At 45.6% G+C, this 26,359-nt stretch overlaps 1 protein-coding gene across 1 annotated transcript in view; it reads right to left on the bottom strand.

Moving 5' to 3' along the window:
- Positions 1 to 26,359, bottom strand: part of ZNHIT6 (zinc finger HIT-type containing 6) — a 360,433-nt gene that overhangs the window by 286,357 nt on the left and 47,717 nt on the right. The window contains exons 3-4 of the mRNA XM_078645491.1: positions 11,540 to 11,646; positions 11,372 to 11,457 (exon numbers count right to left, since the gene is read on the bottom strand). Of these exons, the coding sequence (XP_078501617.1) occupies positions 11,372 to 11,457; positions 11,540 to 11,646 (193 nt within the window). The remainder of the gene's footprint in view (positions 1 to 11,371; positions 11,458 to 11,539; positions 11,647 to 26,359) is intronic.

Raw genomic sequence — 26,359 nt, 5'->3', positions numbered from 1 at the left:
AGTTAACTCCCTTCTATCAGATTTTCTGCCCACTAACAACATACTGGACCCCTCTCAGAATGGTTTTAGGCCGGGCCATAGCACAGTCAGCTCTCCTAGCTGTTATAGAACATCTCTGGTCTGCTATGGACAAGGGTCAAACGTCAGCGCTTATCTTGTTAGATCGGAGCGCCGCATTTGAAAGTGTTGCATGATATACTACTGAGACGTCTTGCGGAGGCTGGAATTATGGGCTTGGCTCTGGAGTGGCTTGGCTCATTTCTTCGTGAGGGGTCATTTACGGTAACTGCCCCCTGTTTGCTTCTGGTGAATATCCAGTCAAACAAGGGGTGCCACAGGGCTCCTTCCTTAGTCCCCTGCTGTTCAATATCTATGTTCAACCATTAGTAGCAGTAGCTAGCAGCAGGTGTTTGACCATGGTCTCCTACGCTGACGATACTTAGTTGTTGGTGGCACTCTCTAATAACACAAAGCAGGACGCCCTTAAATTTTAGGACAACCTTGCAGCTGTGGTCGAGTGGATGAACAGCAACTGCCTCCAACTGAATTCTAATAATTCAGAGGTAATGTTTGTAGGTAGGGACAATGGTCGGTGGAGTGATCTCTGGTGGCCAACTAGCATAAGTAAACACCCTTCCCCTAAACAGGCAGTAAAAACTTAGGGGTTTGGCTAGACTCTTCTTTAAACTATCGAGTCCAAACAAAAGAAGCGGCAGGGACCTGTTTTGGACTCCTCCAGGGGCTCAGACCCCTGTTGGTTTGTGTTTTTGACGCATCCACCTGGCAGGTCATCATTCAGGCGACGGTTCTGTTGAGACTTGACTATGCCTGTTCCCTCTAGCTAGGGTCCAATAAGGCGGAGGTCTGGAGGTTGCAAAGGGCACAGAATGCAGCCGCTAGAACACTCTTAGGTCTGCGCAAAGTTTGCTCTGTGTCAAATGCCACCCGCCATCTGCATTGGTTACCTGTGGCCATGCGCATTGAATTCAAGACCTTATGCATTGCCTTTAATGGTTTGAAGTTGGCCACTCCTCCCATCCTGGCTGATCTTCTGATGCCATATGTCCCTACACGGTCTCTCCGCTCACAGGGTCAGCACTTGGTGGTGGTTACCCGGACCCGTAGAGTCCGGGCTGGTGGCAGCTCTTTTCGTTGCAGAGCCGCCACCCTCAGGAACTCACTCCCTGTGCAGATTTTGTGGCCTTGTGTAGGCGTGGGAGTAGGGACGACCAAGACACCAGGCAATGCGAGTCTTTCTCCTTCTCTGGGTCAGTCTGTCTCGAGGAAAAGTGCTGGAGTCCGTGACGGCGTTCTTCTCAAGTCAGATGGCGGACTGGACTTCCGGGAGTGTTCTTGCGGGACCCACGCCGGCTCCGTACATGCAAGAAACCAACAAGAGGGAGGCCGTTAGATCAAGTCCTCTTGGAGACAGTGCACCTGGGGGCCCGGGGTATGTGAGGATAGACCCAACGTGAAGTGCTCTCACTTTTTACAGTGCACTGTGAACGAGGGGTGAAGGGTAGGAGGGTTGAGGCACAGGGGAGGAAAAGGGGAATGGAGGCAAGGAATGTAGCCATAGGGGAAAACGACGAACAGGTTTTTTTTTCAATATCTACACACGAGCACTCCGGCTCCCCACCCAGGCTGCCCAACGCCGCCGTACCTGTGACAGCCACACTCCTCCCTCGGGAGTGTGGCACGGCGGTTCACGGGGTCGTTGGCCTCCTGGCTCTCCTTCCCTCTGTCGCTCTCCGTCTTCCCGCGATATTCCTTCGGGTCGGTTCTCTCTCAGTCTTCTCTGCTCTGCCCCGTTGTTCCTTCCGCCTTCCGCTCCTCCGGGGTGAACACACACCTCGAGTACATTACTTCCTCCCTCTTTACCAATCCGGTCTCGCTGACGTCATCAGGGGGTGGTTCCTCCTCCTCGGTTAGTGACGCCCATTTAAAGGGGCCGCTGAGTTCGTCCTCTTCTTCGGGGTCGATCGGACCACCCGTCCATCTGTCGTTCTGGAAAGAAGGAGGTGGGGTAGGGTCAGCAGGGTAAGGCCTCCACCAGTCCTGAGCGATACGTTTTCCTACTCCTACCTCGTTACACCTTGAAAATTATTTCGCATTCAGAAAGGCCATCAAGACCTATCTTTTCCCTGCATCTTAGTTCTTGTCTGCCTCTTGCTCTGTCAGTCTTTCCGCTGGCACGCCCCGTTGCTGGGGCAGCTGTTGTGCTCTACAAGTCAGGATAACAGAACATAACATATGGCGGAGCCCCCAGAGGTTACCCCACATACACTTATCCTGAAAGCAGAATCGCCTGTTAAACTAGTGTCCAGGTTTTATGGGGCCATGCAAGCCCACAGTAAGAACTACTACACCAAGGATAGACTTGAGTGGCAAAGGGATCTGAGCATCAATATTAAAGAGGGCACTTGGAGATATAGCTGTGAAGCGACTCGTCGAGTGTCTCTAAATGAGCGACACCACCTAATCAACTTTAAATACTTTCCAAGAGTTTACTATACTCCTGAGCGGTTGTTTCGTTATGGGTTACGTGAGACTGCTGAGTGCGAAAGATTTAGGCTGAGTCCTGTGGATTTTTTGCATGTTGCCTGGGGATGCCCAATTATTGGCAAGTACTGGGACAAAGTATTTCTGGCCCTGAGCGATATCACCAAAATGCCCATAATCCCTGGCCTACTAAGTGCTTTGCTGGGGCACATGAAGAAGGTAATCCGTTGATTAACCGAGATGGAAATGCAACTCACTCAGCGCCGATTGGCAATGTGCTGGGTGCGAGGTTTCCTCCCCCCCCCTCCCTCCCCCCGATAAAGGAATGGTCCGCCGATATGTTGTACTGCAGCACCAGTCCGAACTGTATAGTGAACTGCTTCAACCCCCACCCCACCCTTCGGGGTCGATCGGACCACCCGTCCATCCGTCGTTCTGGAAAGAAGGAGGTGGGGTAGGGTCAGCAGGGTAAGGCCTCCACCAGTCCTGAGCGATACGTTTTCCTACTCCTACCTCGTTACACCCCTCCCCACCAGGATTCGCCCGATTGGGGAGAATAGGCATCCTGGAAAGAAAGTCTGCGTTCCCGTTGTCTATTCCTTTCCTATGTATCACCTTGAAGGCAAAAGGCTGAAGAAATAAAAACCATCGTAGGATCCTAGCATTCTGGGTACGGTTTCTGTGCATCCACTGCAATGGGGCGTGATCGGAATGGAGGACGAATGCCTTTCCTTCTAAGTAATATCGCAGTTTATCGACAGCCCAACGGATTGCCAGGCACTCCTTCTCCACCGTGGGATACTTCTGTTCCCTGGGGTGGAGTTTCCTGCTTATGAACAGGACAGGATGTTCCATACCGTCTGCCCCTTCCTGGGACAGCACCGCACCTATGCCGGTATCGGAAGCGTCCGTGGCCAGGGTAAAGGTTTTCTCAAAAGTCCGGGGGAATCAGGATCGGGCTTGAAGTGATAGCATCCTTTAACCCCTGGAAGGCTGTACAGGCTTCCTCAGAGGGTGGGTCGGAAGGTTGTTTCGGACCCGTTTCTGCAGGAGATCTGTTAGTGGGGTGGAGAGGGCCGCGAAGTTCTTTATAAAGCGTCTATAGTAACCGATAAGGCCCAGAAAAGCCCTCAGTTCCCTCTTAGTCGATGGAAATGGAGTCCCTGTTATGGCTCTGATCTTCTCCTCCTGTGGGGCTATAACGCCTTCCCCCAGCATAAACCCCAGGTACTTCACTTTGGGAAAAGCCGCTCTTGACTTCTTCGCATTGATATGCAGTCCTGCAGCCTGTAGGGCGGTTAGGACGCTGCTTATGTGTCTCAGCTGTTCTTCCCAAGAAGAGCTAAAGACGACTATATCGTCGAGGTACACTGAACTATACCTAGTGTGTGGAGCCAGCACTGAGGTCATTAACCGCTGGAACGTAGCCGGGGCTCCATGTAAGCCGAAAGGGAGTACGTTAAACTCAAAGAGCCCGTCTTCCGTTGCGAAGGCCGTTTTGTGTCGGTCCCCTTCCCTTAAGGGCACCTGCCAATACCCTTTGGTCAGGTCGAATATTGTGATATAACGTGCTTCCCCTATCCGTTCTATCAATTCATCCACTCGTGGTATGGGAAACGCGTCGAAGGATGAAATAGAGTTCAAGGCACGAAAGTCCATACAAAAACGGGTCGACCCGTCGGGTTTAGGGACCATGACTATGGGGGACGCCCAGTTGCTCTTTGAGTGTCTTATCACTCCTAGTCTGAGCATGTCCTGCACCTCCTTCCTCACGTCGGCCCTTGTGGCGGCTGGTATACGATAAGCCCTCTGTTTGATTACCTGTCCTTCTTTGGTATGTATTTGATGCTCTGCCATATGGGTACACCCTGGGGAGTCTGAAAACAACGGGGAGAAAGGCCGAAAAGTGTCTAACAGTTCCTGTCTTTGTCCCTCAGGCAATTCAGTATTCACAGGAAGGTGTTCCAAGGTTGACTTGGTGCTACTAGACGGAAGAGCTAGATTGGCATTCCTGGGTGGTTGTCCTATCCACCGTTTGAGGAGATTGATGTGAAAGGTCTGTTTCCTGTTAGGGGACATCTGTAGTCTATACGTCGTCCGCCCTATAGTGTCAATGACCTTGTAGGGCCCCTTCCACTCGCTCCTGAACTTTTGGGCTGAAGAAGGTAGCAGCACCAGTGCCCAATCCCCTTTCTCTAGGGTCCTCCACTTCTTCCCCTTATCGTACAGCCGTCTTTGGTTGTTTTGTGCTTTCTCTAGGTTTGAATACGCCAAGTCGTGCAGTTTACCCAGGCGGGATCGTAACTGTTGGGTGTATTCTAGCAGGGTTCTCTGTTCGGCAGCCTCTTCTCTCTCCCAGGCCTCCCTGGTGATTTCGAGTAGAGACCTGGGTTGGCGGCCGTAGAGGAGCTCGAATGGTGAAAACCCCAAACTGCTCTCTACTTGTGCTCTTACCACGTATAGGGCTAGGGGTAGCATCCGGTCCCAATCCTTTGTCTCAGTGCTTAATAGTTTCTTTAGTGTTGTCTTTAACGTCCGGTTATACCTCTCTACGAGGCCATCCGTCTGAGGATGATATGCGGACGTACGGATGTGGCGGAGATCCAACAACTTACACACTTCTACCATCATTCGGGACACGAATGGAGTACCTTGATCCGTTAGGATCTCCCTCGGAAACCCCACCCGTGAGTAAAGCTCCGACAGCTTGTCTGCCACGTTCTTAGTCGTAGGGGTGCTGAGGCCGAAGGCTTCCGGGAACCTTGTGTTGTAGTCCACCACTACCAAGGCGTAGGTGTGTCCTCGTGATGTGCGGGGTAGAGGTCCGATGAGATCCATCCCTACCCTTTCCCATGGGTTGCCTATTATGGGTAGTGGTTGCAGGGGTACGGCCGGAGGTCTGGTGAGGTTTTTCTTCTGGCACACCTCACACTGTCTGCAGTAGGCCTCTGCTTCCTTGTAGATGCCTGGCCAATAAAAGAGCCGCAGTATGTTCTGAGTTGTTTTCTCAGTACCGCTATGCCCTGCCGTTAAGTGGGTGTGAGCGTAGAAAAGGATCTGTTCCCTACATTCTGTAGGCACCACTAGCTGTAGGGGTTCCCCTTCCTTCCCTTCCCTGTAAAGTAAGTCTTTTTCTATCCTGAACCTAGGGTACCCGTGTGTCGGGGTTGTTTGGGCGATGTGGGCCGCCTCCCACGCATTCATCAGGGATGAGTCATTGGCCTGAGCGAATTTGAAACCCCGGTCTAGGGCCCACGGTTCTATGGACAGATAAGCTCCCGCGGGGTGTTCCTTAAGTTCTCTTTTAAACAGGGATAGGAAATCGGGGTTGTCCACTCCTATGATCAATTCCTCCGGCAGTGTTCCCACTACTCCAACCTTTACTGAGCAGGGGTCCCTACCGTGCGGGTGAAGGGTTATGCAGGCCAAGGGGTAGGGTTTTACGTCACCGTGCACACATCTAATATGAACGATACCGTCGTGTCCTATCTGGGAGGGGTGCAGCAGTCGTTTCTGTATGACTGACTGCCTACATCCTGAATCTAGTAAGGCTTTCACGTTTTTGTGATTTACTTGTACCCTTACATAGAAAGAGGGACCCATTTCGGCGGTGTACATCACGGCTTTGGGAATGTAGCCAACCTCCATGGGCTCTTCGGTGGGTCTTCGGTGGGGGCACATCCTGGCTATATGGCCCCATTCCCCACACTCAAAGCATTGAGGTCCCTTCATTGAGGGTGCGTCCATTCGACAAGGCCTTGGTTTGGGTGGCTCAGGGATCGTCTTCTTCCTGTCCGTTTTGGATGGCTGTACGGGGGCCTTGCCGCTTCTATCGTTGTCCCATGGAAATGTTCGGGGGGGCAGCCCTGGTATAGTTAGCTGCCATCTCGATGGCCTGAGCAGCTGTCAGACCCGGGTGTTGTCTTAACCACCTCTGGGTGCCGTATGGCAAGGCCTCCATGAACTGTTCAAGTATGATGCTGGTCATTACTTCTTCCTTGCTCCTGCTTCCCGGTCTCAGCCATTTCTCGGCAGCCATCTTGACTCTTAGGTACAGTGTTTTAGGATTCTCTCCAGTGTTCCCTTTTTCTTTCCTGAAGCGGAGTCTGTATTGATCTGTTGTCCAATAGCCCATTCTAGTTTCTGTTGTCCATCAATTAGCGTTTGTATTACCTGGTCCATCACCATGGTCGGTTTTGAGGGGGCGGATCCCACTTCTGACACCAGTGTAGGCGTGGGAGTAGGGACGACCGTGACACCAGGCAATGCGGGTAAAGAGGGCTTTATTTTTAGGCTGCTTTTATACACAAAAGTCTTTCTCCTTCTCTGGGTCAGTCTGTCTCGAGGAAAAGTGCTGGAGTCCGTGACGGCGTTCTTCTCACGTCAGATGGCGGACTGGACTTCCGGGAGTGTTCTTGCGGGACCCACGCCGGCTCCGTACATGCAAGAAACCAACAAGAGGGAGGCCGTTAGATCAAGTCCTCTTGGAGACAGTGCACCTGGGGGCCCGGGGTATGTGAGGATAGACCCAACGTGAAGTGCTCTCACTTTTTACAGTGCACTGTGAACGAGGGGTGAAGGGTTGAGGCACAGGGGAGGAAAAGGGGAATGGAGGCAAGGAATGTAGCCACAGGGGAAAACGACTAACAGGTTTTTTTTTTTCAATATCTACACACGAGCACTCCGGCTCCCCACCCAGGCTGCCCAACGCCGCCGTACCTGTGACAGCCACACTCCTCCCTCGGGAGTGTGGCACGGCGGTTCACGGGGTCGTTGGCCTCCTGGCTCTCCTTCCCTCTCTCGCTCTCCGTCTTCCCCGCGATATTCCTTCGGGTCGGTTCTCTCTCCGTCTTCTCTGCTCTGCTCCGTTGTTCCTTCCGCTCCTCCGGGGTGAACACACACCTCGAGTACATTACTTCCTCCCTCTTTACCAATCCGGTCTCGCTGACGTCATCAGGGGGTGGTTCCTACTCCTCGGTTAGTGACGCCCATTTAAAGGGGCCGCTGAGTTCGTCCTCTTCTTCGGGGTCGATCGGACCACCCGTCCATCTGTCGTTCTGGAAAGAAGGAGGTGGGGTAGGGTCAGCAGGGTAAGGCCTCCACCAGTCCTGAGCGATACGTTTTCCTACTCCTACCTCGTTACACCTTGAAAATTATTTCGCATTCAGAAAGGCCATCAAGACCTATCTTTTCCCTGCATCTTAGTTCTTGTCTGCCTCTTGCTCTGTCAGTCTTTCCGCTGGCACGCCCCGTTGCTGGGGCAGCTGTTGTGCTCTACAAGTCAGGATAACAGAACATAACATATGGCGGAGCCCCCAGAGGTTACCCCACATACACTTATCCTGAAAGCAGAATCGCCTGTTAAACTAGTGTCCAGGTTTTATGGGGCCATGCAAGCCCACAGTAAGAACTACTACACCAAGGATAGACTTGAGTGGCAAAGGGATCTGAGCATCAATATTAAAGAGGGCACTTGGAGATATAGCTGTGAAGCGACTCGTCGAGTGTCTCTAAATGAGCGACACCACCTAATCAACTTTAAATACTTTCCAAGAGTTTACTATACTCCTGAGCGGTTGTTTCGTTATGGGTTACGTGAGACTGCTGAGTGCGAAAGATTTAGGCTGAGTCCTGTGGATTTTTTGCATGTTGCCTGGGGATGCCCAATTATTGGCAAGTACTGGGACAAAGTATTTCTGGCCCTGAGCGATATCACCAAAATGCCCATAATCCCTGGCCTACTAAGTGCTTTGCTGGGGCACATGAAGAAGGTAATCCGTTGATTAACCGAGATGGAAATGCAACTCACTCAGCGCCGATTGGCAATGTGCTGGGTGCGAGGTTTCCTCCCCCCCCTCCCTCCCCCCGATAAAGGAATGGTCCGCCGATATGTTGTACTGCAGCACCAGTCCGAACTGTATAGTGAACTGCTTCACCCCCCACCCCACCCCACCCCACCCTCCCGATACAGGAATGGTCCGGCGATATGTTGTACTGCAGCACCAGTCCGAACTGTATAGTGAACTGCTTCAAATTTTAAAATGTTAAAAGCTTTTAATGTTAATATCTGATGAAACTGCAATCCTGACAACAATTTTACGATACAGATTCATGTATTATTTTTAACTGGCTTCAGGATAGGGATATTACTTCCAGTTTTTAGGACAAAATAAGTAACATGCTCTTTTTTATATTGTAAATCATGTATATGTTTGTAAACTATTGATACCTTATTCTCATCATGATATTGTTATGGTTTGAATTAACTTAAACAATAAATTATTGAACTTGAAGTACTCACTGCACTCCACCCTGCAAATACTGCCTGCTGTCTGACTTGCAAAATTGAAAGACGTAGGATCCCTGTGGGACAGAGCCAGCGAGACGTCTCATCTCCATTTATCTGGGCTAAATTCTGTTAACTCACATTTTAAACTTCCTTCAGGAGTACTGTTTAACCAAGCACAGATGAAGGAACTGAACCTGCTTTCATCTGCAGCAGCAGAGAGACTTCAGACTGCTCGATTATGTGCCACTCTGTTACCTGCTACTCAATGGGACTGTCAATCTTTGAGTTACACCCAGTTGCCAAAGTACTGGAAGAGGTAGCAAGCTCCAATGCAATTGCCTTAGATTTGATCTTCGTTTAATTCAATGCCAAACAAACTGATTTTGAAAGCAGAATGGCTCGATTTTGTTCCGGCTGTCAAAGGTGGACTTTGTGCTATTGTAGAAGCATAGGAAAACATGAACAGATTGATCACCTACGTGAAAGTTTAAATCAATTACATACTCAAACGTAATGATACTATATCTTTTGAAAGTGTTTGGGCAGGACTTAAAGGCATTTTTAGGGGTTGAGTATTAGATTATCGAATGGATATTAGACATTTTATTTAATCCTTTAGCTGATTTACAGTCTTGTCTGATTCATTACAGCCTCACCTAAGTCAAGGGTGCATCCCCATAATACCATTTAAGAATGCGAGATGACAAAGATGATTATGGTGGTCGAATGGTTATTTGGAATGTTATGATGAAAATAGGGAGAAGTGAATTGATAAATGAGTACTGAAATATCTAGATTGAACAAATAAATAGCAAAAGAGGAAGAGATGATGAAATAGAAATCTCTGCAATAGCATAACAATAGCTTGCTCAAGCTAACATTGTCAAGAAGTAGTGCCAGTCTCAGATGTTGGGAACCCTCAGACGCTCACCTGATGGAGAAGATAACGAAGACTAGCTTGCTCAGCCGAAATGTTTTCATATTATCGTTACTACCCGTTTCAATTGATCTCATGAGATTAGCACCTGCTTGTAATTTTTTTGGGGTTTAAATCTATCACATTACCTTATTTGAAACTTACGAGTACTAGTGTATAAACTCTTGCTTTGCGTTCGCTTAACAAGCTTGCCGAATTCAGCTGCTTCGAGAAAAACTCTGGTCAGCTGATTACGTGATTCGGTGTATTCATTTTTCTTTTGTTAATAAACCCTTGCAGAATTCAAATGGAATACAACATTATTTTCTTGGACTTATGCTTAGTGTTCTGCTACTAGAAACTTGAGAGATCATTCTGCCAGCTGGTTACAGAACTGGATACCCTATCAAAGATCCTCATATAAATGGTAACCAGGTATACATCAGGGCGCTCAACAAAATCAGGGAAAGTACAATAAGCTAAGTCTCCAACGGTGCTCCAAGGGGAAGAGGGGTTGGTTGCCATACAGCCCCACACAATCCACAAATGCAGATAACAAATAACAAAAAGCCCTCACCGAGCACTCAATTCAAAATAATTTAGTGTCCATATTTGAAAATTCTTTCTCCAACTTAATAGTATTCCTCAGTTGGCACAGGTAAGTCCTTTATATCCGTGTTCCGTATTCGTACATCACACAGTTCATATGATCCGTGTTTTCCAAAATGATGTTTATTCATCCAAAATGTTCAATCCAAAGAAACACCAGTCAATATTTATTTATCCAAAATTATCAATCCAAAGAAACAGCTGTTTCTTTGGATTGAGAATTTTGGATAAATAAACATTGACTGGTGTTTCTTTGGATTGAGAATTTTGCATCAATAAACATCATTTTGGAATACACAGATCATATGAACTGTGTGATGTACGAACACGGAACACGGATATATAGGACTAACCTGTGCCAACTGAGGAATACTATTAAGTTGGAGAAAGAATTTTCAAATATGGACACTAATCAATTATTTTGAATTGAGTGCACGGGGAGGGCTTTTTACCCTATCAAAGATGTCAAAGGAAAAAAAGTAAACTTAATAAACAAAATCTGCAGAGGACAAAGCTTAGTTCAGAAAAAAACTGACTAACTTCAGAGAATTGTCAAATAAACAGAGAACCTCTTCGAGTTAATATGCTAAGAGTGACATGAAGTATCACAAAACTGGAGGACACCAGAACCTAACCTGGTTCTGAAATCAGTCAAGACATTGTTGGAAAGTGATCAAATAGGCATCTCAATACCGTATTCCTTTTGAAGACAAGTCTCACAATCTCGTATTCCGTTGACCAACACCACCATTGCAAAAGATACGAGACCTAGACACACATCTCATGAGGAGTTTCTGGCAAGCACATAACAATAGTTGAAGGGTGGAGCTAGAGTAGCACGCCTGTGAAAATTTGAACACAAAGAAATTACTGGCATCTTTATATGTTACCTCTTTGAGGACCATATTCAAGGAAATTCCAGCACAAAAATACATTTTAGATACTGCTCCCTTTAAAATCTACATGGTCATTTTTTATGTCACCATTTCTAATCAGCTTTACAAGCGAACTAAAAAGAATTAGCAAATAATTTCTTTAGTAAAATGGCAACTCACAAATTTGTTGGTTGTTGGCCTCTGAATGCAAATATCTCTTGCAGCGCAGTCAGCTGACCTTGCTGCATCCTCCAAAAATCGATAATCTGAAATATTGAACAAAGATAGAATGGCATCACAAGAGTACATTACTAACAATCTCTAAATTAGGTTAAGGAGTACACATACCGCTTAGAAGGTTGATGTCATTAAATTCGGTTTTATCAACAAATGCTGCTTTGTCTCGGATCCCAGTACACTTCAGATCTGTTTTGTGCTTCTTTACGCAGGACAAGCTTAAAAAGGTAAAACGAAAAATATCACTGATTGTATATGCATGTATGTAGAATACAAAAGGAGAGTGACTGTTAATTGCTAGTCTGCAGAAAATGTATGTTTTGGATCCCTAATATTGCCTGAAATTCAACAGACTTACACATTTACTTCAAATTACTTAAAAGTAAGTACAGAAGGAATTTTTACTCTCAGCTACAGCAAATCTTACTGGACAAATTCACACCAAGCTTAACATAAAAATAGAGATGATCTCAAAATAGATCTTTTTTAGGTTTGGTCCAAATTTCAGTCAGTCACAAAATTCATAGAAAGAAAAGCGCCTTACCCAGAGGTTTGAGTGTTTATTTTAGTGCCATCAGCGATATAAGGTTTGTAAAATGCTTTGTTTATGCAGTTCTTCAATTCAGAGGTAAAATGTCATCTTTGGTTCACAAACCACTTGAATCAGAGTGGCTGAACGAACGAAGGACAATCTTATGCTCTGGTGGCCATTTGGTATTTTGACAACTATGATCCGAGATTTAAAATCTTCCTTTGGCAAAAATCTCAGTGGTATGTGGGAAACAAATTGAGCACACACTAACCTTATGAAGGCTAAGGTCACACGTGTGGAAATGAAAACAACCAAAAAAGGTCCAAGACATTTGAGAACCAACAGATTAGGATCAAACGACAGTGGCAGTGTCTCCCGACCCCGCTTGGTGCCAGGTAACATTTTCAGAGTGGATCACTCTGAATAGCATTGCGGATCATGCTGTAAACTCTGTCACTTTTTGGAATTGATTACAATTTTTAATTGATTACAAATTTTAAATATCACTTTCGCCGTGTAAGATTGATAACGAATTTTAAACCACCCACGCTGTGCTGATATTGAAATTGACTACTAATTTTAATCACTCACTCACCGCGTACCTACGATCTTCCCCAGAGCTGCAAGGGGCATTGGGGCTCACTTTCGAAGTCTGTGCTCGGTGTTTCAGCCTGCCCGCCCCGTTCCGACTCGGTATCCAATACCGTTGAGCGGAGGGCGGGACAGGTAAGAGCCAGACACGCCCAGACACCCCGAGACAGTCGAGCAGTTAGCGCTCTAGCCTCACATCTGAAAGGGCTATTTAGCCACTCGTTGGCTCAAGCGCGCATCGGTTGCGCGCAGAGGGGTGCCTAAGCCAGTGCCTGAGACGAGCCAAAGACTAGCCCGTCTGCGCCCGTCCGCGACAGGACGGGGCCAGGGACTATGGCTTTATCCACCGATGCCCTAGGAACTGTTCCTAGCACTCAGAGAACCTATACATCTCAGGTACTTTTTGGTTTACAAGACAATCTCCCGAGGGGTTGTAGCAAGAGGGTGGATGTCAGTTTGGAAGGCCCGTTCTCCTGCAACAATTGTAAAGCCCAGTTCCATACATTACTTGAGGACAGGACCCCCACTAGCAGTCAGTCACAGATGCAACCATTCAATAGGGAGCCGATCGATAGTAACACCGCCCAAATTCACAGGGTGGACGCTGACACACCTCTAGGGAGCAAGAATCTGCTCTGTAACATCAGATCTCTATCTAAACATTCCACAGAGGTATGGGACCTTATCTCTACTGAAGAACCCGATATATGCTTCCTGACAGAAACATGGCTAAAGCCCCACTCGGTCCCTGCTGTAACCTTAGGAATCCCAGCTGGGTATAAAATAGTTAGGCTAGACCGGCCTATTAAGACAGGAGGGGGAATAGCAATTGTTCATAAGCAGGAAATAGAGATCTCTGTGATTGAAGGACTATGTACCCCCGAGCTAGAAATTCTGATTTTTAAAATCAAAACTATGCCCAAAGGGAGCAGGAAAGGAGCTCTGGTATATCGCCCCCCTGGTCCATGTACCAATTTCTCCATTTCACTTGTAGAAGCATTAGCTCCTCATGTACATGAAAATAGTGACTTTCTGCTTCTAGGCGACTTCAATGTCCATAGTGAACAAGCAGAATGCAATGAGGCACAATCCCTATTAACAGATCTGTCCCTACTGGGACTGAAACAAGCCAATAGTGGCCCTACACATCAGGCAGGACACACCCTGGACTTGGTCCTGTCTAACTCCCCTCTGATTAAATACATGCCTCCATCTCAAGTAGAGTGGACTGATCATTTCATTATTGAATTTTATACTCCTATTGTGAACCCCCCTTCAACCTGTCGGATTACCTTACCTAGTAAAAGGAGACAATAGCACAAAATGACTCAGGAGTCTTTTAAAGACAGATATGTAGAATCCACCCTGATCCCTACTGAGAACATTGAGACTGCTCTGGTTAAATTTGAAGTGGCGATTGCTGCAGCAGTAAATGACATCGCACTGCTAAAACAATTTAAGTCTCGCCCAGCACATAAACAAGACGTCTGGTTCTCAGAGCATCTAAGATCGCTAAAACAAGCAGCTAGAAAACTTGAAAAGAAATGGAGAGCATCTCATTTGGCCGAGGACAAAAAATGTTATTGGAACTCCCTCACCACATATCACAAAGCCATCCGTGCAGCACGGAAAAATCACATTGCATCCCAGCTCATGGCTGTGGGAAACACTCCAAGAGTACTATATCAAATCCTGCAATCGTTCGTGAAACCCATGGCTTGTGAGAGTTCTGAGCTGGCGTCACAGCAACTTTGCGACGAGATCTCGCTATTTTTTACCAAAAAAATAGATGGGATATATGATAAAATCATTAGCTCAATTCAGTCTTTTAGTGGAGGAAAGTCGCCACCTCTGACAGCTGTAGAACCCCCTTCTTCCACCCACTCCCTTGACCTGTTTCCCCCTATCTCTTTAGAAGAGGTAATTTCGTTAACCTCTCAGATTAAGAGTGGATGCCCAACTGACATCATTCCGGCAAGATTAATGCCCATGCTTGCCAATGATCTAGGTCCTGGGATTCAAAAACTCGTTAACCTCTCCTTAAACACAGGGGAAGTCCCCAATGAGTGGAAAAAGGCTCTGATTAGACCAATCAGGAAAAACCCCGAAATCCCCTGGACAGAACTAGCCAATCTAAGGCCAATATCCCTGCTCCCTTTCTTAGGCAAGCTCATTGAGAAGCATGTCAATCGTCATCTGTCCAACTATATTGAACTAGCAGGAGGGCTGGACTATTCCCAATCGGGGTTTAGGCCAAAGCACAGTACCGAGACAACCCTGATGTCAGTCGCAGACGACCTACATATGTATCAGGACAAGGGTTTTTCCGTGATCCTGGTACTATTGGACCTGTCTGCGGCGTTTGACACTGTGTCACATAACATCTTGACAACTCGGCTGGCCAACATTGGCTTGGAACATAAGGCACTCGCCTGGCTAAAGAGTTTCTTATCTAACCGCACCCAACGTGTGACCATGGGTGCCTATCGCTCAGAGGAGGTTGAGATCTCAAAAGGGGTGCCACAGGGCTCTTGTTTGAGCCCCACCCGTTTCAACATCTATGTGGCACCCCTGGCCAATATCATGCGAACATATGGCTTCATTCCGGTGTCTTACGCCGACGACACTCAGCTCCTCTTCCCTTTCAAATCCCTTACCACCAAGATTAAGAACTCTTTTTCCCAGGGTATGAAGGCTGTGGCACATTGGATGTCATCCAATTGCCTTCAATAAAATGTCAGGAAGACCGAAGTTATGCTGTTCGGAGAGGCTAAACTCCTGTGGACCCCGGACTGGTGGCCACAAGACCTTGGACCAGTTCCGGAACCTAAACAGGTCGTAAAAAACCTAGGAGTCCGATTGGATCAGGAGCTCTCACTGAAACAGCATAGCAATTACGTTGTGGGTTCATGCTTCCACATAATTGGCCTTCTACGAAAAGTGTTCCCACTACTCACTGACTCAGTCAGAAAAACATTGGTGCAGGCTCTTGTCTTAAGCCGTATAGATTATTGCAATGGCCTGTTTCTGTCTGCTAACGAAGGAGTTCTGGCAAAACTCCAAGTGGTTCAGAACACTGCAGCTCAGTTGGTCCTAAACGCCCCTCCCCAAACTCCTTCCAAACCACTGCTGGCGAAACTTCATTGGCTGCCTGTTAAACAGAGAACCAAATTCAAAGTATGCTGCATAATTCATAAAAGCCTTAATGGATTCGGTCCTACATATCTAGTAAATAAATTCACTCCCTATATTCCCACACGCTCCCTCAGGTCCAGTGACCAAGGCCTACTATGTGTCCCCCGGGCAAAGAAGGTCAGACACGGTGGCAGGGCCTTGTCTGTGGCTGGGCCCTCTTTATGGAACAGTCTCCCAGAGCTCTCAGACAATGCTCAGAACATTTATCATTTAGGAAACAACTTAAAACTTTTTTGTTCCAATTTTAGCATACATTCTACCTGGTTTTCCTCTCCCTTTGTTGCTGTGGCTGCCAAAGGCGCAGAGATACACCTCCGGGAGTCGAATCAAGCGCGATACAAACCCGCAAATAAATAAATAAATAAAATGCAACATTCTCTTGGATCACGAAAGGCAGGTGCTTCTCAAACCAGTTTAAGAACCAGAATTATGGTTTTAAAGTTACATGCTCAATAACAATAATTCTGTGAAATAAAGCAGGGCTAAGGGGTTATTGTTAATTCACAAAAGCTACACACCTCTGAAATGGACCACATACTGTGGTTACCTATTGCTAAACTTAAACAGAAAGCAGAAACGTTTTGGGGAGTGTAAGGGTAGAAATGGTGCCAAGGGAGAGTTTAATTGCTGACCTATTTAGTGAGGTATGCTAAACAATGAATATTAATAAACCACAGCCATCCTGCTCAGATTTAACTTGTTACTACTCTATTATGCATCCATCCTTTCAACCACACAGATGTCCCCCACTCTCCATAGCCATCGAGCTCTCGCCACGGTTGTCCTGATCGATCTATTTCACTAATCTACTTAACTATTGTTCCCTTTCTTCTTACTCTGCCTCTTTTTCCTCTTTGCGTTATCAGATAACCTTACTCGTTACCCATCTCTTTACAGTTCTTCCCTTCACCTTAGCAATCCTTCCGTTATTACCTTTCTTCCCTACCCTTCTATGTACTTTCCACTCCTCATGCATTCTCTACTTTCGATATTATTCCAAGTACTTCCCTGCCCCTTACCCCACATATCCATCCTCAATACTAACCTCTTGTTATCTCATTTGTTATCATTATGTCTTCTCCTCTTTCCGTGCTCACAATCATTATCATTCCTTCTACATCCTCTCATAGTGTCTTCCTCTTCATCATCCCTGATATGTTTCATTCATTTTCTCCGCTGTTCTTATTTCCTTCTACTTTAATTGAAACCCCTTATCACCGCCTCTCATTTCCTTACTTGAGAACATTTCCCCATGCCTCTTTCCTCTCCAGTCTTCGCCCACTATCAGCACTTTAAAGTATGAAATGAAAGAGTGTTGAGCAAGAGAGACAATCTGACACTTTAAGGATGAAAACCAAGAATTGATTAAACAAGTTAAAAGGTTCTGAACATATTTAAATGTTTCTCTACCCCGCTCTCTCCCAATATGCAGGAACGAATGATGCACAACGTGTGAGCAAAGTGGATACAGCGAAAATGATATGGACACTGGCTTTAAACCATGAACTTTTGGATCACTTTTTATTAGTATCTTACATTTCAGAAAACAAAGAGAATAATACCATTACATAGCCAGGGTGCTGATAACCTGCACAGATCTATTATTTCCTTCCATACCTCTTACCAGCTTCACCTTTACATATTAACTTAAGTAAATAAACAGGAGATGTCAGCGAACTTTGGGCGACATGTTTCAAGAAGAGATAATTAAAACATGGGACCAGGTAACCACACAGGGGGGTGGAGGGGCGGGGGTGGGGGGTGTTTACAGCGCTGGATGCTTTTCAGTATTACAGGATCTGTAGGGCACTGCGCGTGTTGTTGGCCCAGCTAAGCGAGATCTGCCAGAAATGAAACCACTGACATACTTGTTGCAAACTCAATCTCCACAATGTGGTATTACAATACTTTATACACTTTTCAAATAACAGGGTGCGCAGGCTAAACTAAAGTTTCAGCTGGAGTGGGAGAAAGAACTTGGGATAGATATTACTATGGCGCAGTGGTCTTGGAGCTTCAGTAACATCAAATCGATCTCACAGAATGGTCGGCACAGACTGCTTAATTTTAAATATCTCCATAGAACCTATTATTTGCCAGAGCGGCTATGTAGATACGGCTGATGGGGAATGACAGATGCATGAGATGCGCTGCAACAGATGCACACTTTACACACTTAGCATGGGAGTGCCCCGGAATACGTGTATTTTGGGATGAGGTGTTCACTGTCCAGTCTAAAATGCTGGATCACGTACTGCCAGAATCACCTTTGGTTGCTCTACTGGGGTTTGATAAACAAATACCAAAAAGAGTGCTTACTTTTGGTCAAGTGTAGGGTAGCCATGAGATGGATGCAAGGTCCCTTGCCTACTATTGCGGACTATTTACAACAAGGGGTGGTGATGGACAGAGTCTCTGAATTAAGCAGAGTACTCTCACCCAGTCAAGAGATCAGGGCTAGATCCAACACCATTTTTTAGCTCATTGCACCATCCCAGTTTCAGAACCTGGCTGTATGCAAATTAGTATACTATTGCGGACTGGCACACTGATTTGGCATACTGTTCCACACAATCAGAACACTACAGTTGTTGGTGCCTGCTAAATGTCCACCTAAAGATATTTGGGGGCCATTTCGACAACACCTACTGGAAAAAGCTGTAGTGGATGGAGCCCAGGCAGAACAAGCTTGTAATGGGGTGGGTTGAGCAGTGTGTCAATATGGGGATCATATGTAATATTGGTTGTTTATACTACAACTGAATATTTCTGCATTCAGTAATATGATGATGTTTCCGGGAAGCATAGTATCTCCTATTGGCGTTAAGTTGTGGGATTGCAGACTATGTGTAACTAATGACATGCTAAAGCTATTCTACTGTCGCACTGTTACTGTTCATGCTGTAGCTACTGCACGGTGTGTATCCCAAAATTACTGCTGTAATAGCCTTTCCTGCTTTTTTGTTTTTCTTTCTTCTGGAAAAACATAAATAAAGTAAAGAAAATATAAAAAGTGTCAGCGAACTCTGATACCCGCAAGGACCTGGGTAAAGATAGCCTAGTAGTCCCTTGGAAAGTTGGGAGGTGACACAGCAGCTGGTGAAGATACTTCAAATAGACAATGGAAATGCTTACTTCAGTAAGCAGGAGGTATTGGCACTCTTTCTATCAAGACATTGACAGCCAGTCAATATCCCATTACTTCTAACAGGAATCTAGTCCTCACAATAAAGTCTTGTAAAATTAAGAGAGCCAATATACCCTTTAAGTGGTTCAGGACCAACATAGATCTTTAAAGGAGAGGAAAGGACTATGTTACTTACCCTGTAAGCATCTACTAGTTGAATGTAGTGCTGTAGATTCACCTGATCTTTATACTCATGCCATTTAGTGTTGTGCAATTTGTTTTTCTTCAAAGAAGTGTTTCAAGTCACAAGGTAGAGGGACTCCTCCTCTTGGCGATATTGTGCATGGGCATCAACTGTTTTGTTAGATTTTTTTCCCGCAGGCGGGTGAGTATGGAGTGTAAAGAAAGTGTCAGAATGAACGTGTCAATGCTAATGAAAGTGTGTAAAACATAATTGCAACGCCCACAAGTGTCCAGGGAGGAGGAAGGAAGCATGTGAATCTACAGCACTACAAGCCATGAACAGATGCTTATAGGGTAAATAACATTCCTTTTGATGGCATGTGTGGCTGTAGATGCACATGCTCTGCATAGACTGTAAAGCTGTCCCTCCTTAGAAGAGGTGGCTAGCGTGTGGGAGCTGCAGTAGTTGGAAAAAGGGTACTTAGCACTGCCTGACCTACATTGGCTTGCTAACGTGTCTACACAGTAGTGTTTCGTAAATATATGTGGTGGAGACCATGTAGCTGCTTTATGAATTTCAGCTATGGGGATAGTTTCTAAAAAGGCCATTGTTGCTCCTTTTTAAAGAGTATAGCGTACTCTAAGTTATAGGAAAAGGTCTTTTGACTTTAATGTAGCAAGTTTGAATGCATTTTATTATCCATCTGGCTACACTTGACTTGGGTATGGGGTTGCCTTTATGAGGTGGAGAACAGGCTACAAAGAGGTTTTTTTTCTTCTGAATGCTGCATAGAACATGAGCACTCTTTTGACGTCTGTTGTATGGATTGCTCTTTCTGCGACAGCTCATGGTTAAAGAAAAAGACAGGTACCTCAATGGATTGATTGAGATGAAACTGAGAAACTACCTTTGGTAGGAATTTAGGTTTAGTCCGAAGTATCAATTTGTCTTTGAAAGAAAAGTTCTTCTAAAGTTAATGCTTGGAGCTCACTAACACGTCTGAGTGAGGTAATGGCAACCAGAAATGCCACTTTCCATGATAGTGGGCACGAGTGAATAGGCTCAAAAGGTAGACCCATGAGCCTAGTAAGCACAATGTTTATGATCAAAGAAGGAGCTGGAGGTAGATGAGGTGGAATAACTCATTTGAGAACTTGCATGCATGCTTTAATGACTGAATTGTGAAGGGTGATGGATGCTATCTATTTTGGAGATAGGCAGTTATTGCAGCAAGATGCAGTCAAATAGAAGTGTATGCTACATTGGACTTCTGCAAATGAAGAAAGCAGCAAATGATGTCCTGTATGTTTATGTTTAAGTGTTTTGTAGAGCGCATAGCTGCCCAATGGGTTCCCAGCGCTACAGAGCAAGCGAGAGCGGATACCGAAGACTCTACCTGGAAATAGCCATGTCTTCATATTTTGTTCCTGACGGCAATCTCATCCGTGAAGAATCTTAGTTCTATAGGCATGGAGTTCAAGAGTTTTGGCGCCAAGTGCATGAATGATCATCCTCCGCATCTGGATCGCCTAATCCTTGTGGTTTTGCCAAGGCGATCTGAAGAGTATCTTAGGGCTCTTTCTGGTGTGATCAGCGCCCTGAGTAAATGTGGCCCTTTGCTTTTCAAGGCACTGTGTCCTATGCACAGTGCTTTGAATTTGACCCTGGCCTGTACCGGAAGCCAGTGGAGTATTTTCAGAGCTTCTTTTGCTGATTCATAACGGAGTATGCTTCTGAGTACCCTGGCTGCTTTATTTTGTACCACCTGCGGTCTATTCAACAGGTATTTGGGTGAACCCAGGAAAAGAGAGTTCCCGTATTCTAGACGCGATACCACCAGGGACTGTATCACTGTTCTACGGGTCTCCTCTGGAATGAGGTCTAGAATTTTACGGAGCATTCGCAGAATTCAAAAACAGGTGGTGGCCAGTTTCATGGCTTGACTTTCCATGGTGAGGTTGGTTGTGGTCTATCCACACTCCTAACTCCTTTATGGAGTTTTTATGCAGCTGTGGACATCGGAGTTCTTTTGGCCATTCAATGGTAACTTGTGGTGGAAGATTATTACCTAGGAACATGAGTTCCGTTTTATAACGTTTTAGCTTACAGCTTGTCATCTAGTTAGCTACCCTTTCCATGCAGAGAGACACTAGGTTGTGTTTCAAATTGGGGTTCCCTGCCATAGAAACTACCAATTGGGTGTCATCCACATACAATAGACAACCCAAATTCCTGGACAATCTCGGCCAGAGTGGCACTCCGCATGTAACCTATAGAATGTCCGAGTAGTGTCCGCAATCTGTGGTCTGAAAGGATCTGTCCTTCAGAAATGACACTATACCACCTTAGCATGCTGTCTTGTATCCCTGCTCTCTCTAGCCTAAGAATGAGTGTTTTATGATCCACCGTATCAAAGGCTGCACTTAGGTCGATCAACAGGATGGCAGCAGTACGTCCTTGATCGAGGATTCCCTTCCGTTCTTCTGTGACCAGTAGTAGGGCAGATTTGGTGCTGTGTGCTACTCTAAAACCTATTTAGGTCTGGTGAAACACCCCATTCTCCTCAAAGAACTGGGACAGAGTGTGGTTGACATATTTTTCAGACATCTTTCCTAAAATGGGTAGAGTGAAATGGGGCGGAAGTTAACCAGATATTTTGGGTCCGAATGTGGCTTTTTTAGCAAAAGTCAGACTATGGCATTTTTCCAGGTTTTCTGCACTTTCCCTTGTGTAAGAGATAGAGTGAGTAACTCTGTGGCAGTTGTCAGAATAGTGTCTCCCCCTGTAACAAAATATGTGGGGGTATCGATCTTTAGGGGACCCCGATTTGATGCCTTGTAGGATCTTAGTCATGGTGTCTTTTTTTAATTGCTGAAAATTCTTTTAGTATAAGTCTCGCTGTGTGCCCAATGGAAGCTTTGGTGCCTGTAGGGTCTGGGTTATCTCTACTCCCTATCATGGAGTTGTAGATGTTTTCAACCTTATTTTTAAAAAAGACTGCCAGTTCATTGCATTCCTCCTTAGAGGAAGATTGTGGAGAGGCATCCGGTTCTATTGACGTGAGGGATTTACCACCTTGAAAAGTTCTCTGGAAGAGTGGGTGGCCGAGTTTATTTTTTCCTGGAAATATCTAGCTTGGGCTATCTTGATTTCATTGTGGTAGTGTTTAATCTCTTTCTGATGTTGTGCCTTTATGGTAATGTCATATGCTTTCCGCTAGGTTATTATTATTTTTTTTATAGCAACAGTCCCGTGCACTCATACTAGTATTACATCGGGTCGACGTAATGTAGAAGCAAATTGAACCAATCCAAAGTTGTTGTTCTTGAATTCTTGAATTTGGTTCTATACCTTGTTCTCAGGTCATCCTTTGTATCATTCCCAGCCCTGAAGAGTCGGATTACACTGTTTCTCTGACGAAACACGTGTCGGCTGGCTGTGTGGCTTTCTCTTTGATGGCCAATTAAAGAATTCAAGAACAACAACGTTGGATTGGGTCCATTTTCTTCTACATTACGTCGACCCGATGTACTACTAGACTGTATGAGTGCAGTGGACTGTTGCTATATTTGATTGTGCTAGGATTCTCCTTCATCGATTAAGGGGTTGTAGGGTTTCCCCTTCCCGGTTAGCACAATACCAAATTGTTTCTAACTTCACACTTTACGTTAATTTTTGCAGAGCACCATTCTTTCCTGTCCAGGAAAACCCTTTCCACTTTACCCATCTTTCGTTTTTTTGCAAGCTCTTGTTAGGGATGCGAGAGGGCTGTTAAACCAAGTTGATTTCCTGTGTGTCTGGTTCGTTCCTGTCCTCTCTTTCTTACTACAGTGCTCTGCCGCATTAGTGAACCATTTGTCCCAGCGTGAAACTGCTATCTCGACATCCCCAGTCGTTTCCAGGGTATGTCTCTTTAGAGACTCTATCAGTTTATCTGGGATGGTTCTGGTCCATTCCCTGCCTAATTTAGGCACAATGCATCCTGTGTTTTGAAGGTGCCTGGTGGTCAATTACAAGGAGATGTAAAAATGGTCTGACCAAGGCACTAGTGTAGGGGGGCTGCTTTTAGTTTAGGGTCATTGGTAAATATTGCATCTAGGATATGCCCTTTTTCATGTATTTTCTGACTCAGCTGTATGGCATCCATGTCTTGTATAAATCTGTTGGTGATGGGGTTGTTCTGTTTATCTAGGTGGATATTAAAATCGCCTAGTACAGTTGTTGTACTTTTGGTAGGAATACTCTCTGCTATGAGGTCTGGGAAATGTTCCAGGAAGGTGTTGCAGGGTCCAGGTGGTCAATAGATTAGTATCCCAAAAAGATTTGGGTGGATGATAGCCTGATACTGAACAATATAGTGTATCAGTTGAGGACGGGTTAGGTGAAATAGTGAAACTGTAGATGTCTTTATATATGATGGCTATTCCTCTCCCAGTTTTTGCCACTCTGTCCTGTCGCTTTATGTTAAATCCTGTACAGTGGCTTTCATAGGACTGAGTTGTTTAGGGTGGCAGTAGTAAATAAAACGTTCCCATTTTGCAGCATAAAAGGCTCTAGTTGTGGGTCTGCATGCCTGTTTAAGAATATCTATACATTCTAATGGTAAGTTTGAATACCAACCTTTAAGACCTCAGTAGCCAAATCACTAGGTTGAGCATCTTGAGGTCCAGGTGTCTTATTTGTCCTTGATCAGGAGTAAGAAAGTCTGGCCTTTTGGGGCGCTTATTGTGATGGACTACTTAGAGATCTAGTAGTGTTGTGAACCAGGGCTAATATGCCCAGGTGGGCGCTCCAAGGATCACAGTGAGAGATGTTTGACTGAGCTTCCGAACCAGAAATGAGAAATGGGAGTGAGAGGTGGAAAAACGCATGCAAATATTCCTGACCAACTCATCAATAGTGTGCTACCCTTGTATAGTTGGTCTTTTTTGAGCATTTGCGTTTTAGACTGTGGCAAACAGGTCTATGTGAGGAAACACCCACTTTTGAAAGTAGGGACTGAGGACTTGTGGGTGGAGTTCCCAATTGTGAGTCTGGTGGCGCGTCCCGCTGAACAGGTCCGCAAGAACGTTGTCCGTCCCCGGCAGACATTCCGCCAACAAATGAATGTGATAGTGAAGAGTCCAGTTCCAAATAGTCGGAGAGAGGTGTGACAAATGAGAAGACTGGTTCTGCAACCTGCCACACCCCCGTTTTTGTAGATAGTACATGGCTGTTATATTGTGTTTCCAGACTAGAACAACCTTGCGAAATAGATGGGAAAGTTACTCTTTCATTGATAGGACTACTGCCTGAAGTTCCAAGTAACTGTTGTGTAGAGATTGATGTTTGGCACCCCACAGACTTTGTATTGTAAGGTCTTGTAGGTGTGCACCCTAACCTGTCATTAAAGCGTCTGTCGTTACAGTGACTTGAGGTATAGGGTTCAAGAAAGGCTGCCCTTACAGCATTGCAGAGAACAGTGAGTTTCGCAATCTATCAACACTAGATCCTGGCAGTTACCGTGTGACTGAGACCACGGACGAGAGAGACATTGTTGTTGTGGGCGCATGTGTAGTCTTGAGCTGGAAACCATGGCAAAGCAAGATGCCATCATACCCATTAGACGAATGACAGTCCGAACAGTGAGAGTTTGTTTGGCTGAAATTGAGGTACAAGTATCTGAAAGCTCTGTATCCAAGCGGGATTGGGGTAAGCAAGCCCCAACTGTGTAGAGGATTGCTCCCAAGTATGGTTGAAGTTGAAGAGGTTGAAAATGAGATGTGGGGACATTGATGGTGAGCCCCAACTTGTAGAGCAGGTCTACTGTCAGCTGTATGTGTTGCTGACACTGCTGAGGGGTGCTAGCTTTGATTAGACAATCGTCCAAGTATGGGAATACATGAACGTTTTGCAGTTGTATATGTGTGCTGCTACTACTGTGAGGTAATTGTGAACCCCGAAAAGAAGAACTTTGAAATGGTAGTGTTTTCCTGATATGACAAACCTGAGGTACTTGCATTGAGCAAGATGAATTGGTGTATGGAAGTAAGCGTCCTTTAGGTCCAGAGTGGCCATAAAGTCGCCCATCTTTAGAAGTGGAATGACATCCTGTAAAGTGATCATATGAAAGTGTTCTGACAGGATTTAGTAGTTGAGAGGTCAGAGGTCTATCATTGGTCTTAGTGACACGTCCTTCTTTGAAATTAGAAAGTTGCTATTAAAGGGAAACTGGTTCTATAGCCCCTTTTAGAAGAAGGGCTTGGATCTATTGTTTTAGCAGTGTTCTGTGTGATAACCTGTGATTTCGAGGTGGGATGTTGGGTGGTGTGGTAATGAGCTCCAGACGGTAGCCATGTTGGTTATTGGCTAATATCCCACTGGTCTGTTGAGATGAATTTGCAGACCTGGTGAAAAAAACTGTAGTCTTCCCCCGACAGAGGTTATGTGGTCAGGGGAAGGAAGGGGCAGTCACCATTTGGGAGCGGATGCTGTACCATGTATTTAAACAATCCTACCTCTTCCTTTGTTGTTATTACTACTGAAGGAGTCTCTGTAAAACCCTTTAGTGTAGGAGGATTGGCACTGTTTGTACTGAGAAGTCAAGACATCTGTGGCAATGGATCTGTAGCTGCTCCTTGTAGTCGGAGAGACAAAAGGGGCCACAAAGTGTAGGATTTGGTAAGGCTCCCATAGCCTTCACAGTATCTGTAGCTTTTTTCACTTTATCTGATGTGGAGTCTACTTGAGGGCCCAATAGATGTTCTTTGTCAAAAGGCATGTTTAAAACGGACTTCAGGTTTAAAGCCTGAGCATCTGAGCCAGGGATGTCTTCTGACAAGTATGCTAGTATTAATGCCCCAAGTGGCTGTATCTGCTGCATCCAAGGCACATCGAATGTTATTAGTTCTGGCCTGACCCTCTGAAACTATTTTTTTTACCCCTTTTCTTATGTTTGTCTCGGAGATGCTGCAGCAGTTCTTCCAATTCATCCCTGTGGGTCCTATCGTAACGTGCAAGTTGGGCTTGGGAATTGCCAAGGTGCCAATGACTGGGTGCTTGAGCTGCAACTCGTTGTCCAGCAACATCCTTAAGTTTGCTCTCCTTTTCAGGAGGTGGCGTATCCCCAGTAGCCTGACTATTGTCTAGTTTATGAGCTGTGGTAGCTACAATGGAGTCTGGTGGCACCTGACTACGTATGAAAAGGGAGTCTGAGGAAGCTGCTTTATATTTTGTATTTACCCATGGGGTTATCATATGGGCACTTACTGTCTCAATTAAATATGTCATCAGCGTGACGCACAATGCCAGGGACCACGGGTA

This window comes from Lissotriton helveticus, chromosome 1_1, assembly GCF_964261635.1.
Source record: "Lissotriton helveticus chromosome 1_1, aLisHel1.1, whole genome shotgun sequence".
NCBI lineage: Eukaryota > Metazoa > Chordata > Amphibia > Caudata > Salamandridae > Lissotriton > Lissotriton helveticus.
The sequence above is the reverse complement of the archived record's forward strand: the minus strand, read 5'-3'. Positions and strand labels throughout refer to the sequence as shown.